General features: G+C 34.6%; 1 protein-coding gene across 9 annotated transcripts; it reads left to right on the top strand.

Annotated features, from left to right (window-relative positions):
• Positions 1-5,861, top strand: LOC124896749. Of its 9 annotated transcripts, none has more exons than XR_007053244.1 (7): positions 9-378; positions 2,044-2,169; positions 2,450-2,513; positions 3,263-3,396; positions 4,499-4,554; positions 4,719-4,819; positions 5,474-5,855. XR_007053244.1 is itself a non-coding variant. In XM_047408557.1 (4 exons), exons 2-4 carry the CDS (start codon positions 2,140-2,142, stop codon positions 3,553-3,555), a joined length of 387 nt encoding a protein of 128 aa, XP_047264513.1. In that variant the 5' UTR covers positions 4-378; positions 2,044-2,139; the 3' UTR covers positions 3,556-3,784. The 9 variants fall into 9 exon arrangements, 1 of the variants encoding a protein (XP_047264513.1); XR_007053237.1 differs by having other exon boundaries at positions 14-378; positions 2,472-2,513; positions 5,474-5,851; XR_007053261.1 differs by having other exon boundaries at positions 1-378; positions 2,262-2,513; positions 3,263-4,554; positions 5,474-5,861.
• Positions 5,862-13,634: the final 7,773 nt, after the last annotated feature.

Here is a 13,634-nt window from a genome sequence, read left to right as displayed (position 1 = left end):
TACATTGCAAAAACTCCCAAATGGGGAAGATCTAAACAGAGTGCTTGAGGCTGGTCCATACACTACAAAAAAATGGGTCAAAATTACATTAAATGCGCGAATTAAAAATATCCCTAAAAATTACATATCCAAAAAGAAAAAACATAGCTCCAAATGAAAAATATTCCCCCTCTTTTTTTCCCCAAAACATATATTTCCCCTCTTTTTTTCCCAAAACATCTTCCCCTCTCATTTTCCCCGAATTAGAGAGAATGAGAGGTATTCTCCGTCCATTGATTACAGGAGGTACGCCGGCCATTGATTACAGGAGGTACGCCGTCCATTGATAGAAACTCCGGCAACACATTGATAGGAGATACGTCCGCTTCCAGCTCCCAGGTAATTACGAAAATTTGGGTCCTCCACTTTCCGGTCAATCTCCAGCGCCGCTGCCCGTGTCAGTAGTTGGACAAAATTAGTGTGACTCGGTGAAAGCTTACTATGAACGATGTCACTGCACCTTCTCATTTTATGCTGTTTTCTTTTTGCTTTAACCTGAAAAGATGGTGCGAGTAAGAATGCTATGTACTCTAGTTCTAGCATCTCAGGTTATTTTTGATTTAGTATGAATACCTGACCAAATATGTTCATGGGTTATGTGTTGTTCGATATTATGAAGCTCTTTGGCTTCTCTGTTGCTGATTTAACAATTGTAGAGATTTGCTATAAAATAATTGCGGTTTGCAAAATGAAGTCTGGCCTAAAATCTTTCATGAAGCAGTGTGTTTGCTTTGTTTTGCTCTATATTAGGAAAATGGTTGTTTGAACCAGTGGTTAGATTTGAGCCGAGGGTCTATTGGAAACAACCTCTCTACCTCACAAGGTAGGGGTAAGGTCTCGTGCACACTACCCTCTCGGTATCTTGTTGAGGGGTAAGGTCTCGTACACACTGTCTTCTCGGTATCTTGTTGTTGAAAAAATGATTAGATTTGCCTGCAATGAACCTTTGATAGCTGAAGAATGGCTTCAAGAAGTTAATTTGAAGTGCTATCCATAGAAGAGATTGTTGGCATCTACTTGTACTGCTTTATTCAACATTGTTATTTACTCTGTGATTCAATCAAGGTGATTTTTGTGCCCAGAAGCTTATGTTGTTCGGATTCTCAAACATGTTGTTGGGTGTGTGTCGGATCTGTAGATTAATGGTTTTTGAGAAACCGATACAGGTGTAGTGACATTTTTGAGAGTCCGAGCAACATAGTTGGAAACAGCCTTTAAGTTTCACCTGTTAGCATACACGGACCAAACACCACACACTTGTTGGGGTCATCGCAACATACTGTATTCATATAACAATATTAATAGAATTTTCTTCGCTATTTGCCTCCATTACTATCGTACTTAAATGGCTATTACGTTGGCTAAAAACTCAATTTGGTTTTCAACTTACACTTGCATAATTTACATATACAATTGTATGGAAAAAGGAAGAGGCTGTAGGTGTTCTAATCTGACCCATAAGATACACGTGTGGGCATTACACTTAGTTCCCAGCCTCCTTCGCTTGCTCCTCTATCCTGCAATCTTTTCTTTTACATAATTTTTTCTAGGATGCTTAATTCCCAGCCTCCCTTACTTACCCCTCTACCCTGCAATCTTTCCTTCACACAATTATTTCTTGCATGCTTGTCTATTTCAATATCTTTTACCTAGAGTATTTGGTTGTTCTTGATTCAGAATGAGGGCATTTGGTCAAATTGTATTCATCATTTATGCAGTAGGAGAGGGAATGAGGGAGGTCTCAAGTATGCTCAAATTAAATAGGAGGTCAATTTAACTGCCAAATTGGCAGAGGCTACTAACTCAACTAGTAAATACTAGTTGACAAAGGCCTTTACTTTCATCTTCTAAGTCAGTTAAGATTTCTTTTAGACTAGGTACAGAAAACTCATTAGCAGATTCTCTATGTAAAATTCCTTCTAGAAATTGTTTCTTTCTCTTTTTTGGTGTAGCTGTTGAAACTTTACTTTTCTTTTTGGGTCTTGAACATTAGTACATCTGCAGGAGCGTGTCTGTTTGACCCAGAAGTTGTGGGTTGCATATGTAGCTGCACTAGGTGTTGCAAATGAGCACTCGGAAGTGGTGGCAGATAACGATGATATGTTTTCAGTCTTCAAGATGTTCTGCAAGGTTCATATCATGTGTTCTTCCATCTTTAAACTTCATATACATTACATGTGTAGTTGAATATGTGTATGCTTAATAAAGCATTTGTGCTTCAGGTTTATGAAATTACTGTGCTCCTCAATAGCCTACAAGACTCTATTTACTAATATTCGCACGAAGATGCACATGCTTTTGTAGTTAATGCCTTCCATCATTGTTAGTTACATCCTTTAAGTGGAACTGTTGAGTGGTTTTACACTGATGCACTGTATCCCGTATGCTTCATTTATCTGATAACTAATAGAGTCAGGATCTTAATCTAGCAGAGATGTCCACCGTTGGAACCGAGCAAGGGGAAAAAGAATATGGTAAGTTAGTGTGCCTTCTGCTAATTCGATACATTTGACATTATTAATTTTTATATATGTGTCTTACTTGGTGATTATAGAAGAAAATACTCAAGTAGTGGTTTGACGAGCAAACCACATTAAAGTTTAAAATTTGAATAGTCATTTTATAAGTTCGAATTCTTGAAATTTGTTTAGGGAGAGTTTCTAAATGAAATAGTTACAGAAGTAGTATGAACTTTTTTTATTTTCTATTTTGTGGTTATCTAAGTTTATTTGCAGCTACATATGCAGTTTCTGTTTGATTAAGTTGATGATTGTTGCACTGAAAAGAATAAGTGAATTACTTTGTGTAAATTGAAAATTCTTGACTTGGTTAATTGAAGATAGCTAAAGCAGAACAGTGACCCATTTTTTGAACTTCCAGTGAGGCAGTGGTGGAGCTATTATTTTTACCTAAGAGGGTTCAAAATCAAAAGAAGTAAGCACATGAACTAGCCGAATGAGGTTCAACGTCAACTATATATACATAAAAAATAATTTTAACAATGTATAACTAGTATAATTTTCCGCTGAAGGTGGTTTGAATGAACCGTCGAGCCATAAGGTGGCTCCGCCCCTGCAGTGAGGTCACGAAAAGTCCATTCTCTTCTGCATGCCTCAAAGGCAAGACCTTCAAATGGTCAATTTTATACGCTTTAGAAACTTGTTAAAAGTCAGGTGAGGTACTCATGTATCTTGTTTTGTGTCTGCTGTTGTCATTTTCACAGGATTTTCTGATGACATGGTCGAGTTACTTCTTTTTGCTCTGGAAGATCTGAAACGTTCACTGAAGGAACGAGGATTTAATCTGATGATCAGGTTCGGGATTGCAGAGAATGTCATAGAAGGGATCGTCAAAGAGGTTTTTACATATTATATTTGCTTATTCTGGTATTTATCTACCTCGGATACTTCCCATCTTTATTCTTATTGTGTGTTCTCAGGACTCCGAACTTACCAGGCTTATTCTACCCGGGCTACTTCATTATACCAGTATTTGTGTGTTCTCACGACTCTGTGATACATTTTTCTTTTGGAACTCATTTTTAGAAAAGAAAGTTTTCAAAGAAATTAATAAGCGCTCATCACATTTCAATGACTCCACAGCTGTAATAGAACATTGCGTATGGCCTTACTGCGAATGACTGCATTTATTCAGCTTGGCATTAGTGATAAAACAGATAAAGAATTAGACAAAAGTAACTCATTCGTGTTTGTAACTTTGATCAACTGCTAAATGGATGAACCAAGAAAGAAAATACCTACGATAACATATTGCGTGAATCTTAACAGAAAAGGAAAATTATCAGGGTGTAGATTGCCGGGTGACATGATTTAAATTATGTCAAGTCATGCCGGCTTATACTATAAAGTGCACATGAAAGCTACTTACCTTCGTCCCAATTTATGTGACCACTTTTGACTTCTCGAGATCTAAACTATGTGAACTTCAATCAACATTTTGAAATGTAATTTGTTTTTTAATCATATGGACATGAGAAGACCAACAACTTATAGTACTTATATAGTTTTTTGATATCTAAATTTTTATTTCAAAATATTGAGTTGATCTACTTCAATTTAGCTATAATGATTAGTCAAATTGACTCCATGGAAATTGGGACTGAGAAAGTATCTATTTAAGGTTACTAATAAATACTCTTATCTATTTAAGCTTGTCTGCTAAATCTCTTTTGTCTGAATGGGAATAAAATGGCTTGATATGCCTGAAGACAAATGAAAAATATGTATAAATTTGCAGTTGTTTTAATATTTGGCTTTGTGTTTAACATGAATAAATCTCTTTTCATATGCTCAACTGCTCTACGTTCTATCTGCGTGTGATTAGTATTTGGTCTGTTACCGACAGTAAGAAAACTATAATACTTATCATACTTTTCTACTTTCATGTCTTGTTTCTTTACCTATTTTTCTTTTGTTTTTATGGGACTTCGTGTCTTCAGGGATGTATAATTGTCTTAATACTGGGTCTTGGATGAGCTTTAGCTGCTTATGTAAGGTATGTGATCTTATAATCTATTTTAGCTCTCCATTTGTTATCTAATTTATATTCATGTTGTTTTGGATGAGTTACATGAAAACCTTGAGTTACATGCTCCATTTTTTCTCACTTTGTCCTGATAAATGCATAGCCTGCTTATATTCCCTTTGTGAATGGTGCAGATCATGTCTCTTTATGGTGGTCCTTTGGAGTTCCCTTTGTGGTTGAAAGTACCCTTCATCCTGCTTATCATGCTGTGAAGCGATTATTAGCAGATTTTAAGGTGTGGTATTAGGGCTTCTTTTGCGTTCAAAGTTTTGGTATCTGTTTATATCTTCTTAAACTCTTCACTTGTTCCATTAAACTCCTTTTGAGTGAAGGAGTAGTTTCTCAGTTTGACGCCTCCTCTACAATGAACTCGACACCATGATTTTTAATCAGTCCCTTTCTAAGTCTTTTCTTTATCATATACTTCCATGAGGGGATAAGCTGCCTTTGATAGAATTACAACTTGAGTGTGTCACAACACCTCTAGCTTTACTGATTTAGGAAATATACAGGTGGAAGCTGATCGTAGTATGGTTCATATAACACTTAGTACTGTAGATATTAAGAAAATCACATTACACTGTACGATTATGTCTTAAAATGCTAGGAATTCTTTTTATTTCTATTTTGTTCAGTACATAGTGCATTTTATTTCGAATTTGGAACAACAATGATTGTTGATTTGTGTTATATGATTTGAGACCGGAAATAAATCTATTTCCAGCTTCCAAAATCTTGTGTTCTTTTCCCCAAAGATGCTTAGAAAAATATGTGTTCTTTTTATCTTTGCTTTTTATCATTGATAATGCAGATGATTAGTCTAACTTGTCCTTTATAATAAGTACTGAAAGTTTATCGATTGATTTTTATACTTTGCATTTTTATGTAGCCAAGTGATGCGGCTAGTGGACCCATTTCCCATGGATGCAAGAAGATCACGTGATGATAGTGATCCCAATGATATTTGTTGATTTCGTTGTAAATTGTCTTGGATATTCAATTATGATGATGTAATTGTGTGGTTGGAGTAAATCTTAGAATATTCAATTATTATGATGTAATTGTGTGGTTGGAGTAAATCTTAGAATATTGAAGGTTTTGTGTGTAAATTTGATTTTGGAGTTTGAAGATACTGTTGAAAATTTAAAGTTTGAAGATGTTAATATTGAAAATTTAATTTTGAAGTTTAATGTTCAATGTATTTTTGATATGCTTGTCAATTGCAATGTTTAATTACTCTGTTGTATTAATGATATGTGAATTGAACAAATATTGGATTGTAGGTTATGCTATGCATAAAGGAAAAATTAAATTTGAGCTAAAATTAGAATCTATAATTAGTTATTGAAAATTGATAGGTCCTACTAATTTTATTTTTTTTTAAAAATAATTGCAGAGGTTTTAACCCTCCAATTTTTTTTAAAAATTTATTATAAAAAAAATTAAATTTAGAATAACGGGGGTCAATAACCGCTACAAATTAATTACGGGATCGTAACCGCCGCAAATTAATTATGGGGGTTAGAAAAAAATCGCTGCTAATTATTTGTGACGGCTCGTATTCTGAGGATTTTGAGAACCGCCGAAATTATATTTTATGGGGTTTAAAACCTTCGCGAATTGTAAAATTAACCTCCACAATTTGAACCATTTTTTTTGTAGTGATAGTTTCCTTTCAGATCAAAGATGGACCCAAAACTTTGTAGCAAGTGAAGCAACACAAACAAACACAACTATATGGGTGGGATTACCACATCTATCCACCGAATTCTACGATGAAATTATCCTACGCAAGATAGAATAACTCTATAGGTGAGTTGTTAAAGATCGATACATGTACGAGTGCTACATTTAGAGATCGTTATGTTTGAATATGCCTTGAAGTTCCTTTGGACACCTCGGTCAAGTCTAAAATCAAAATTGAAAATCATGTTTAGGAGATAAAGGGAAATTTTTTTTGAGATTTTCTTTTTGATTTTGAGTAAATGCGTGAAAAAGGTAAAAAAATCTTTTTGAATTTTTGGATTGTGAAAAAATGAAAGCCATAAAAAACTCTAAAAAACTACGAAACTCTCTTTTTTTTCACTTTTTTTCTCTTTTTTTTCAATAATTTCTCGCCTTTACACTTTACTTCTAACACCTACTTTTGCCCAAATCAATTGGTCAAATGACCACGTTACCCTAAAAAAATACAACATTTACCACGTAGTAGGATCAAGTAGGTCCCGCTAGGTCTCAATATGATACAGATAAGTATGACCTAAAGGTTTACCTACGCTGGGATTCACTAACAAGGCTGTTCGGGGAGCATATAATCGATAGTGGCTGCTTTGACTGTTCACCTACTCCATACCAGCCGATGGCTCCCCCTCCTAAAATAAGGTAACTCAACTATAAGTCGTGTACACAATGTGTACTACAAAATTTGTTGCAAAAAGAATTGACTCGGATTATGCAAATGATGCTAGATATAAAGACACATAAGAAAAACTGTAAACAAAGAGTATGTAAGCACGCCGCAATGATAAAACAATACAAACAATCACACAAACACATTTATACACCCATAATGCCAAACTAAGCCAATATAACTCTAAAAAATAAGCTCGAACTCTGAAAAGTCCCCAGCAGAGTCGCCATAGCTGTCACACCCCTTTTTATACCAAAAGATTTAATTTTAAAGTTTGAAAGGATTTTTATTATTAAAATGACAAAAGATGAAAGTTTGTTTCGAAAAAGAATTATTTACATTTTTTATTCAAAGTCGCCACTTGGCATAATCCAGTGTGCCAAGTCACCTTTGGAAAACCCTTTTCAAAATCGTTTGACTCTTTGAAACTGGTTTGTGAATAGAGATTTCGGCTAAGGAATTCTGTTGACCAAGGGGAAGGTGTTAGGCACCCCTCGATCCCGTGGTTCGACCACGGTCGCTTGGTGGAACATATCGGCTAATTTTGACCCTACGAAATGTATAAACCACACAAAGCATGCAAAATAATCAATCAAGCAAACAAAACAAAACAATCCAAAATTTAGTGTCCAGTCCAATTATGCAGTCTAAAATAGAAAAATATGAAAAAATATCAAACCTATCTAAACTAGACCTAGACTAAGCTTCAATGCTTTACCCGATGCCTCGGGCCTTGATCACGAACTTCCTTCGAAGACATAATACGTGGGGGCATTCCCCGGTGAATAAATACATGAAATTTTGAGACATTTCCCGACCAAATGAATACACTTGAATAAAATACGATAAACTAGAAAGACACATTCCCACGCACATTCAAACATTCAACAAAACGGAATCGACCTATCATGATATTATCAAATTCACAAACTTAATATCGATTTCGAATTAAGCAAACAACAACAAACCAACATTAACCAAATTCACCCTTTTTATCAATCTCGCAATTCCACCCCAAATTCCCTTCTCAACCAATGATTAGCACATGCTTTGATTATCGATTCAATTTTTTCAACTCGGAATCCAATATCAACAACATAGACATAACGACAATTAAAGCATGATAATCATACGAATTTTACATGAATGACATCAAACATCCACCAAATCATCCAATCTCAAACATAGCTAATTCAACAAATTAAGATAAAGAAGAGAGAACGTGTTAAAGAAATGGACCTTCCGATAATCGATTTCTGTTGATAATAATATTTAAGAAGACCTAGAATTTAGAACTCCGAATAGGAAACCTCGATCGCGACGAATCCAACTCGATATTAAGAAAAACTATTCGGACAACTTCAAAACCAATGAGACAACTTCTTAATTCGAAACCCAACACGAACGACGATGATATTTGATCACGAAAACCCCAAGGACCGATATTGACGACGAAACGCAAAAGTAGACGAACCCAAAACTCCCATCGACACGAGAAACCAAAGTCTGAGCTCCGGTGAGCTCAAACGGCGGCAGAACACGACGAGAAAGGGCTGGTTCCGGCGACCTTAGTGTTTTTTCGGCCAGATCTACTTGGAAATCGAAGAAATCTTAGGATTTTGGGACTAGACAGCGTGGACGACGACCTATAAATTAATTCTGGTGAAAAGCTCAAGAAGAAGACCAGATCTGACCCAGCTTCGCTATTTCTCACCGACTCTCCGTCAATCGCTCTCCATTCTCAAATTTCTGCTTGCTACGTGCGTGTGTGCGCTTTCGATCAGTCCATGTTTTTCGATGAGTGCCAGTGTGTATCATCGAAGAAAATGATGAATGAGTGTGTGTTGTGCCTTTTCTTCACTGAGGGATGCAAAATTAGTGGTGGGTCCTCCTTTTGTGCATCTGTTCCCCTTTTCAGCCTGCATCTCTTTATGGTTTCATTTGTTTGCACTTAATGGAGGTCTGAATCTGAATGGTTCAGACCATTAAGTGTATTTGTTTTTCATTAAGGTTTTAACTCTTAATAGGTCTGAATAGGTCTTAATTATTCAGATCTAGAACCAAGTCTTAATAGATCTGGAAGGATATTCTGGTGTTGGATAATATTCATCATTCTATTCATAATCAGCAGTTACCACCACTAACTACCTCTGTCACCATCACCATTGTCAACCACCACCCATCATCACCAACCACCTCCACCATCACAACCACCATCGATAAAAAATATCACTACCAACCACAATTATCAATCACTTTCACACCTATTACCTCTTTTATTCTAATTATATTCACCACCACCACTGCCGACAACAACACCACAATCAGCAACCACTAGCGACCAATCCCTACTACCAACCAACTCATCTATCACAACTAGCACCACTGCTGACTACTACTAATACATCACAACCTCTACACATTCTTTGGCCGCCACCACCATTGTCACTAGTAATGCCACCTCTACCACTACTTCAACCAGTACCATCGCCACAATTTATCTCTACTAGCAACCATCTCTACCATCACAACAAATAACATCTCCAACTAGCACCAACACATCGTCAATCATCATCCATTCATGTTTCAACCAACACAATCAACACCTTAAACTACTAACATCAAGCAACGACACATCACAACAACCATCACCACCATCAATCGCCACCATTATAACAGTCACTACAATACCAACCATCATAATTATCACCACCAACAATATTAATCACTAACATCAATCATTGTCACCGCAACCACCATTATAAGCTATCTCAACTATCAGTAACAAACATAAATATTTTTTTCAATCAAATTCTAATAATTTTATTATATTAAATTACATACTTTTTTAATATATAATTAATTTTTTATTTGAATTTTATTTTTTATTTTATTATGTATACAAATAATTTTTTTTTACACATTCAGATGTTGAAAAATAGTCTTAATCATTCAGTTTTCAGATCTAGAGATAACATTTTAATCATTCAGATGTGCATTCAGATTCAGACGTCTTTTAAAAAAACAAATGGATCCTATGTGTGTATATACTCCCCTCTTTCTTTTGTGGAAAAGAAACGTGGGGTGAAGTGGGGGTGGGGGTTTAAAAGGTAGGGGTAGAGGTAGGGGTAGGTTGTTAGGATAATTAAAACAAGATAAAATTTGTTAGGAATTTTGTTAAGGGTTATTATTTTTTGTATTTTTGTGGGGTATAATAATATGGATGAGGATGCGTGGTAAGATGAACTAAAATGAATAAAATTCAACTTCGGGAGGGACAAAATTAGGTGTCTACAACATATTAAATATTTTTCTTAATTTCTCTTTAATTTCTACAAATTAACAAACCTATTATTTCAATTATACAAACTCTTGATTTCTCCTAACAACATTTATGTCTCCTAACAACATTTAGTTCAAACTTGAAGATTCTTTTAAATTAAAACACATCATGTAAGATTTTTTATTGCAACTAAGATTCGCTTTTTTTTCATGTTAGTTACTACTATTTTTATTTTATGAGATTTTCTTATCAGTTAAAACGAAAATCGAATCGTTAAAGACTAAAAACGATAAACTGAAAACCAAGAAAAAATATTTTATTGATTTGATTATTGATTTAACATATTTAAAAACCGAAAACCAATAAACCAAACTGATAATATATAAAATCGAAACGACCGATGCACACTCATATCTGAAATAGAATTCTCTAATAAATTCTCTCAAACAATTTCGTTATCTCTGTTTTTCTTCAACTCTTCCTCCTCAATTTTTCTCTTCATTGATCAACCTTGGTCTTAACAAGGGTAAAATATTGATTTTTTTTTATCTTTTCTAATTTATCAAAAATGACAAGTAAAAATAAAAAATCAAATTAGAAAAATAGTGACAGGTAAATTCAAACGGAGGAAGTAGGTGAAAAAATTAAATTAAAAAGAACATTGAAAATTGCTTTTTCAACCATCGAATAAACATAAACTGATTTTGGTAACAGATGATGGTTTTGATGACAACATAAATAGTTCAAGACATTTGAGAAGAAAAAATTGAGGAAAAACAAAAATAATACTCTCTCAATTATTGTCCAACAACTTGAATAAAGTGATGTCAAGATTTATTCTTATAGACTGAAAAATATTTGCCTACTCTAATTTTAAGGAATCAGGAAAGATTTGTGAATGGCAGGAACATCACAAAAAATATGCTTTTGGCACAAGAGATTATTTCTGACATCAGAATGAGAAAAAAACCTGCTAATGTGGTGATTAAACTCAATATGAGAAAGGCTTATGACAGGGTGAATTGACACTTTCTGATTAAAGTGCTAGAAAAAATGGGTTTTGATAATAATAATATGATGGATAAAATTTGAAGACAGATTACAAATAATTGATATTCTATTTTTATCAATGGTCAAGCCCATGAATTTTTTCACTCTACACGGCGAGTAAAGTAAGGGGATCCTCTATCTCCTGGTTTATTTATATTATTACAGAGGTGTTATCTAAGCTTTAAATGCATTATTTTACGAGGCTGATTTTAGGAGTTATGATATGCCCAAGTAGAGTGAGAACATTAATCACTTAGCATATATTGATGATACTATTATATTTTTCTCTACTTGTAGAACATCTCTATAGTTATTGATGGATGTATTGAAGAATTATAAGCCACAATCTGGCCAGTTGGTTAACAAAAAAGAGAGTGTTTTTCTTGTTTATCAGAAGACTGCTCATGCCCGCGTCGAGAAGTGAAAGAGTGCACTGATTTTGATAGAGATAAATTCCCACTGATTTATTTGGATTTCCCCATTGGACATGCAAAGAAGAAAAAGGTTCACTTCTCAGAATTAATGAAAAGGGTACATAACAAGTTAAAAGCTTGAAAAGGAAAGATGCTCTCATTTGGTGGTAAGGTTATAGTATTAATTAATAATATTTTGCATAGCATTCCCATCAATTTATTATCTGTTACTGCTCCTCATAAGTGTGTTACATATGATTTGCATAGAATCTTCGCTAGATTTGTATGAAATCTTAAGGAGGTTGACAAAAATAAACATTGGGTAGTTTGGTATGATATTTATATCCCTAAGAGGGAAGGGGGCCTTGATTTTACGTCTTTGTTTGATTTGTCTAAAACTTTTATTTTTAAGTTGTGGTGGATTGGCAGAACAGAAAAATCTTTATGGACAAATTTTATGTGAAACAAGTAGCGTAAGAAGGTGGGGCCTTAAATGGCAGAATAGAAAGGATGATCATTAACTTGGAAGAATATATTTGAGGCTAGAGATAAACTTGATTAGGAGATATGATGGAAAACTTGATTAGGTGATATGATGGAAGCCTAAATGTGGTCATTCAAGTATCTGGCATGACAATTGACCTCAACTAAGTGCACTTATTATTATCTACCGATTAACAGTACCAATGAGCGCCAATTGGAGGATGCGAGGCAACTGTACTCTAATAGGGGGTGGAATGAAGATTTGGTGCTAATAATAGGGGGTGGAATGAAGATTTGGTGCAATTAGCTTTCAATGAGGAAGTGTACAATTATGTAATTAGAAATCTGCCCTTTGAGGAAATTTCAGGGGAGTGGGACAGACCTTGGTGGATGTTGAATACTTTTGAAAAATTTACAATAGGGTCAGCCTAGGCTGTTTAAGACAAATAAAAGAAGTGCAATTAATCTATAAGCATATTTGGTTAAAAGGTGTCCCATATAAAGTGTCTTTCTTTATGTGGAGCCTTGGAAGAAGAGGTTGTCTATTGGGGAGATTCTCATAAAAACAAAATATATGTTGTTACTGTGAGGATGGGATTCAAAAGAGTACTAAGAACTTTGTTTATGCCATGTTGTCCTGCTAGCTTATTATAGAGTTATTTAGCAAATATAGCAGGGGTTGATAGGCCTTTTTTCCAGATTAAAGATAGTGTTAAGTGGTGGAATATAAAAATTGTTCCAAAATTCAGAGTAATTTATAAAGTTGTGTCTTTGTTCATATTATGGCAAGTTTGGAAGAGGAAAAATGCTATAAAACATAGGGAAAGAATGTCTGCTGGCAGAATCAGAATGGAGATTACGAGAAAAATATTGTATATATGGCTAAATTCTTATATCCTGGCTATCAAACATACCTAATTCTTGAATGACTACACTCCTAAAATTGGTTGCAAGGTGGTATATTGAAAGATTCCTAGAATGGGTACCTACGGATGCAATTTAAATGGAGCATCTAAAGGTAACTCTAGACCTAGTTCATATGTTTTTTATGTCAGAGATTATGAAGGAACTATGATTAATGTTGAATGTAGGAGACTTCGTGATTATACTAATGTGTTGGCAGAAGTAATAGCTCTAAGAATGGGATTAAAAGCCTGCATTACTAGGAATTACCTTCCATTGTGCCTAGAAATTGACTCTTTAACTATGAAGAAGATGTTGGACAATAAGACATTTCTTGGTGTGTAGCAATGGAAATAATAAGGATAAAAGGCTTGATCAGGAGACGGATGTGCTGGTGAAACATACCTATAGAGAGCGCGACAAGCTAACCGATGTTCTTACTAACCATGTTTGTTCTTTCGTAGGTATTGATGTAATAGTTTTTCAAATGAATCACAGTTACCTAGGA

This window comes from Capsicum annuum, chromosome 1 (genome assembly GCF_002878395.1).
Source record: "Capsicum annuum cultivar UCD-10X-F1 chromosome 1, UCD10Xv1.1, whole genome shotgun sequence".
NCBI classification, from domain to species: Eukaryota; Viridiplantae; Streptophyta; class Magnoliopsida; order Solanales; family Solanaceae; genus Capsicum; species Capsicum annuum.
This window is presented reverse-complemented; position numbering and strand designations above follow the sequence as displayed.